The following is a 5,431-nucleotide window of genomic DNA, read 5'->3' as shown; positions in this document are numbered from 1 at the left end:
TTTATTCTTTATTTTTGAAACGGTCTCACTAAGTCGCGGAGGGCCTCACAAGTTGCTAAGGCCACAAACCTGCAATCCTCCTGTCTCAGCCTCCTAAGTACTGGGGTTACAAGCATGTGCTACCACGCCCGACTTCTAAATTTTTCTTAAGCAGAGTCTCACTAGATTGATGAGACTCTCACTGTATACAGAGGCTGTCCTCAAACCTGCAATCCTCCTGTCTCAGTCTCCCAAGTACTGGGATTATAGGTGTGTGCCTCAATGCCAAGCTACTAATCTAAGTTTGTGTGTGTGTGTGTGGATGGTACTAGGAATTGAACCCAGGGACACTTTACCTCTGAGCTACATCAATAGCCCTGTTTTATTTTCTATTTGGAAACAGGGCCTCATTAAGTAGCTGAGGCTGGCTATGAACCCGTGATCCTCCTGTCTCAGCCTCCCAAGTGCACCACCATGCCAGGCCAGGTCTAAATTCTTTATAAACAGCCGAGCAATCCCCCTTTCTTTTATTTATTTATTTTTTTGAGGGTCTGGGGATGGAACCCAGAGGCATTTGACCTCCGAACTACACCCCCTGCCCAATTTTTTTATTCCTTATTTTGAAACAGGGTCTCACTGAGTTGCAAAGGGCCTAAGTAGCTGAGGCTGTCCGCGAACCGCGATCCTCCGGTCTCAGCCTTCAAAATGCTGGGATTACAAGTGTGCACCACCACGCCCAGTTTAGCAATCCCCCTTTCTATCTGTGATCTTTGCTTTTATTTTTATTTTATTTATTTTGTGATACAGAACCCAGGGGCATTCTACCTCCGAGCTATATCCCCAGCCCTATTTTATTTTATTTTTTGCAGATCTGGGGAGTATGGAACCCTGGGGCATTTGACCTCTGAGCTACACCCCCTGCCCTAGTTTTTATTCTTTAATTTGAAACAGGGTCTCACTAAGTTGTGGAGGGCCTCACTAAGTAGCTGAGGCTGTCCGTGAACTGCAATCCTCCGGTCTCAGCCTCCCGAATGCTAGGATTACAAGCATGCGCCACCACGCCCGGCTCCCAGCCCTATTTTTAATTCTTTATTTTGAAACAGGGTCTCACTGAGTTGCAAAGGACCTTCCTAAGTAGTTGAGGCTGTCTGTGACCCGTGATCCTCCTCTCTCAGCCTCCCAAATGCTAGGATTGCAATTGTGTGCCACCACACCCGGCCTTGATCTTTGCTTTTCCTTATTTAATATTTTGTGGTACTGGGGGTGGAACCCAGGGGCTTTCTACCTCCAGGCTATATTCCCAGGACTATTTTATACTTTATTTGGAAACAGGGTCTCACGAAGTGGCTGAGAGCCTCACTAAGTAGCTGGGGCTGGCTTCAAATCTGCACGATCCTCCTGTCTCAGTCTCCCAAGTACTGGGATTACAAATGTGTGCCACCACACCCAGCTTGATCTTTGCTTTTAAAACCTGTTTGAGCCGGGCATGGTGGCGCATGCTTATAATCCCTGCGCTTGGGAGGCAGAGACAGGAGGATCGTGCAGGTTTTAAGCCAGCCACGTGCGCTGGCTTAGGAGACCCTGTTTCCAAATAAAAATGTAAAAATAGGTCTGGGAGTGTAGCCCGGAGGTAGAAGGGCTTCTAGGAACCCCAGTACCACCAAAAACAAAACAAACAACAACAACAACAACAAACAACAACAACAAAACTTGTTTGAAACCTATAAGGCCCCAGATCATTTTGGTCTGCCTGAAATGTATTTCAGGAGCTGCAACTCCTGTGTGTGTTTTTGGGATTGAATTCAAGGGCATTCTATCTGGCAGCTAAGGCTGGCCTCCAATTGTGATCCTCTTGTCTCAGCCTCCCAAGTCCTGGGATATAGGTGTGCACCACCACTATCCAGCTCCTTTTGTTTCTTATTTAGTTTGTGTATCAGTTTGCCTTAAGGGTGTACATATGGAATAATGATTTTTAAAAAGCGGAATTCACAGGAGTAGAAATTAGACTGGTGATTACAAAAGGAGAGGGAGCGTGGCGCACGCTTGTAATCCCAGCATTCGGGAGGCTGAGACCAGAGGATCGCGGTTCGCGGACAGCCTCAGCTACTCAGTGAGGCCCTCTGCAACTCAGTGAGACCCTGTTTCAAAATAAAGAATTAAAAATAGGGCTGGGAGCCGGGCGTGGTGGCGCACGCTTGTAATCCCGCGCTTGGGAGGCGGAGACAGGAGGATCGCGCAGGTTCGAAGCCAACCACGCTGGCTTGTGACCCTGTTTCCAAACAAAAATATAAAAAACATAGGTCTGGGAGTGTAGCCCGGAAGTAGAGGGTTTCCAGGAACACCAGTACTACCAAAAAAAGTTAAAAAAAAAAAAAGAAGAAGAAGAAGAAGAAGACCTGGGGGGCATAGATCGAAGGTCAAATGCCTCTGGGTTCCATCCCCAGACCCTAAAAAATAAAAAAAAAGGAAAAAGAAAGAAAAGGAGAGAGGGAGAGGGAGTGGGGGGGGGAGGGAGAGAGAGAAAGAAAGAAAGAGAGAGAAAGACTAAATATTTTAAATATTAAAGCATCGTAGCCGGGCGTAGTGACGCACGCTTGTAATCCCAGCATTCGGGAGGCCGAGACAGGAGGATCGCAGCAGCTACTTAGCGAGGCCCTTCGCAACTCGTGAGACCCTCTTTCAAAGAATAAAAAATAACTAAAAATAGGACTGGTGATGTAGCTCTACCGCAAAAAAAAAAAAAGACTAAAAATATAGGGCTGGGTGTTTGACGCCCAGAGGTACAATGCCCCTGGGTTAAAAAGAAAAGAAGGAAAAGGAAAAAGAAAAAGAAAAAGAAATAAAAAGGCAAAGAAAACCAAATTGAGCCACCAAACCGGAAGTGTGGCAGCAGTTATCCCTCCTCCAAATACCCGCAACCGGAAGTGTGGCACAGGTCGCCGTCTGGTTCGTTCCCACGCCTGCGATTTCAACCAATCAAAAAGAAGTAGGGCGGGGATTTGGGCGGAAATGCTACGAAACCCGGAAGTGCGGCCGTCTCCCGCGGACCCGCCGTCGGGCGTCATGGAGGCCTACGAGCAGGTCCAGAAGGGGCCCCTGAAGCTGAAAGGCGTCGCGGAGCTCGGCGTGACCAAGCGGTGAGGCCCGCGGGACCCCGGCCTCTGTCCCCCCAGGCCTGCCCCGACCTTCTCTCATCTGTCGCCCGCTCGCTTCTCCTCTCCCAGGAAGAAGAAAAAGAAGGACAAAGATAAGGCGAAACTGCTGGAGGCGATGGGGACGAGCAAGAAGAACGAGGAGGAGAAGCGGCGCTGCCTGGACAAGCGCACCCCGGCCCAGGCGGCCTTCGAGAAGATGCAGGAGAAGCGGGTGAGGCGGCGGGCGGGGCTCGGCCGGGAGGAGGTGGCCCCTGGTCCGAGGGGACCCCAGAGGGGGACCCCGGCTCGCAGCACCTCTGTGACTCACGGCGACCCTGGCCACTTTCCCCTCCGTGCCTCGGCTGCAGCTCTAGCCGTCGGGGTAGCACCATCTCCCAGGATGGTTGGGGACTTTGGGGCACCGGCTCTGGTGCTGTCGGTATGAAGGGGCTGCTGAGCGTTTCGGGGAGGGAGGAGGCTGACCAGAGTGGATCCCGGAGGAGGGGAAGGCAGGGGTGGAGGTTCGTGGAATGATTCTCTTTAGGGGACTTTTGCCTTCGAGCAAGATGCGGTTCTTCAATGGTTCTTGTCCTGGCAGATACTGCTTACCAATCACAGCGGTTTTAGTAGTTGAGTCCAGGCCTGACTGTCTCAGACGCCCTTCACTGGGGATCCCGGCCCGTCTATCTATTTATTATATTTTTTTTGTGGCACTGGGAAGCACTGGGGATGGAACCCAAGGGCATCCTACCTCTGAGCTACACCCCCAGCCCTATTTTTATTCTTTATTTGGAAACAGGGTCCAACTGGGTTGCGAAGGGCCTAAGTAGCTGAGGCTGTCTGCAAGACGTGATCCTCCTGTCTCAGCCTCCCGAATGCTGGGATGACAAGCGTGCGCTGCCGCGCCCAGCCTGTTTAGAATTGGCACACAACAGGGTGCCTGGTGGTGGGTGGGTGCACAGCCTGGCATCAGCGGCTTTTCTAGATGCTGCTGTCGATTCCGGGCGGGCTGAGGCTCCTGTCTTCCCTCCTGGAGTGGCCGGTAGCAGGCCAACTCACATCTGTGTTTGTTCTCTCTGCAGCAAATGGAAAGGATCTTGAAGAAGGCATCCAAAACCCACAAGCAGAGAGTGGAGGTATGTGTGTGCTTGGTGGCAGAGACTGAGCTGTTTGTGATCCCAGATCAGCCCAGAGGCAGAGTTTCTTTTCTTTTTTTTTTTTTTGGTGGTACTGGGGGTAGAACCCAGAGGCTTTCTACCTCCGGGCTATACTCCCAGCCCTATTTTATATTTTATTTGGAAACAGGGTCTCACTAAGTTGCTGAGAGCCTCACTGAGTAGCTGAGGCTGGCTTCGAACCCGTGCGATCCTCCTGTCTCAGCCTCCCAAGCGCGGGGATTATAAGCGTGCACCACCACGCCCGGCATGAGGCAGAGGTCTATAGGGAGGGGAGTTTACCCAACAGGAGCAACACCTCCCTGGGCTCTTGGAAGGGAAGCCTGGGGCTTGGGCTTGTAAGGCGGGGCTGGTAGGGTGCGAGGCTCCAAGTGTGTGTGTGTGTGTGTGTGTGTGTGTGTGTGTGTGTGTGTGTTCCCTGCCTGGGGCGCGCTGACTGATGCTGGCTATCTCCTTTGCATCCCAGGATTTCAACAGGCACCTGGATACACTCACAGAGCACTACGACATCCCCAAAGTCAGCTGGACCAAGTAGCCACCGCCCCGCTGTGGAGGGCGAGGGGGAGCGGACGGCAGCCGGCACCATGTGGTCCCTTTGGTGTTTCCCGGGAACCTTCTTTTACACACACCGTGCGTCTGCTGCGGGCTTTTCCAAACTGTCCCCTCATCCCGGAACTTGGATTAAAGTAAGATTCTCCTCTTAGTTAGCTTTGGTTTCTCAGCACGTAGACGATAACCTTTCTAGTTCGGGTTGGAGCGTTCTGGATTTGTCCAGAGGCTATGGCCATTTCTTTGTGACTGCCGTGTAAAAAGGGTTTTATCCAGGGTGGCAGCTCACAGACTGAGGTCAGCAGCGGTCTTGGCTTGAATGAGACAGACATCACAGGATAAGAAGCTAAGGTTCGTGGCGAGTGTGCAGACCCCACGAGCTGGGCGTTGCTTGCCCGCCTGCCAACCTCCCTCTGGTGGGGACTCAGCTCTTCACTCAGGCCCCGGGGTAGCCGCCCACAGCCCTGTGGCTTTCAGATGTCGTCTCAGCGCCCTGAGTTGGTGTATCCAGTGGTGTTCCTAGCCCAAGGACACGTCCTGAGCGACAGGACCAGGGCAGGGCCCCGGCACAGACAGAGGTGGATGCAGAGAAAT

At 52.1% G+C, this 5,431-nt stretch overlaps 1 protein-coding gene across 1 annotated transcript; it reads left to right on the top strand.

Annotated features, from left to right (window-relative positions):
* Positions 1-3,035: 3,035 nt before the first annotated feature.
* Positions 3,036-4,892, top strand: FAM32A (family with sequence similarity 32 member A). The gene is made up of 4 exons (XM_080715288.1): positions 3,036-3,116; positions 3,204-3,345; positions 4,196-4,249; positions 4,755-4,892. The coding sequence occupies exons 1-4, from the start codon at positions 3,043-3,045 to the stop codon at positions 4,821-4,823; spliced, it is 339 nt and encodes a 112-aa protein (XP_080571414.1). The 5' UTR covers positions 3,036-3,042; the 3' UTR covers positions 4,824-4,892.
* The last annotated feature ends 539 nt before the right edge of the window (positions 4,893-5,431 follow it).

Source organism: Muscardinus avellanarius (assembly GCF_963383645.1).
Source record: "Muscardinus avellanarius genome assembly, chromosome: 18".
NCBI lineage: Eukaryota > Metazoa > Chordata > Mammalia > Rodentia > Gliridae > Muscardinus > Muscardinus avellanarius.
The sequence above is the reverse complement of the archived record's forward strand: the minus strand, read 5'-3'. Positions and strand labels throughout refer to the sequence as shown.

Bases quoted from the DNA above. Each gene is read 5' to 3' on its own strand.
- FAM32A (XM_080715288.1), top strand. From the start codon at position 3,043: ATGGAGGCCTACGAGCAGGTCCAGAAGGGGCCCCTGAAGCTGAAAGGC. The intron at 3,346-4,195 runs GTGAGGCGGCGG...TTCTCTCTGCAG, and splicing joins AGAAGATGCAGGAGAAGCGG to CAAATGGAAAGGATCTTGAA. The intron at 4,250-4,754 runs GTATGTGTGTGC...TTTGCATCCCAG, and splicing joins CCCACAAGCAGAGAGTGGAG to GATTTCAACAGGCACCTGGA.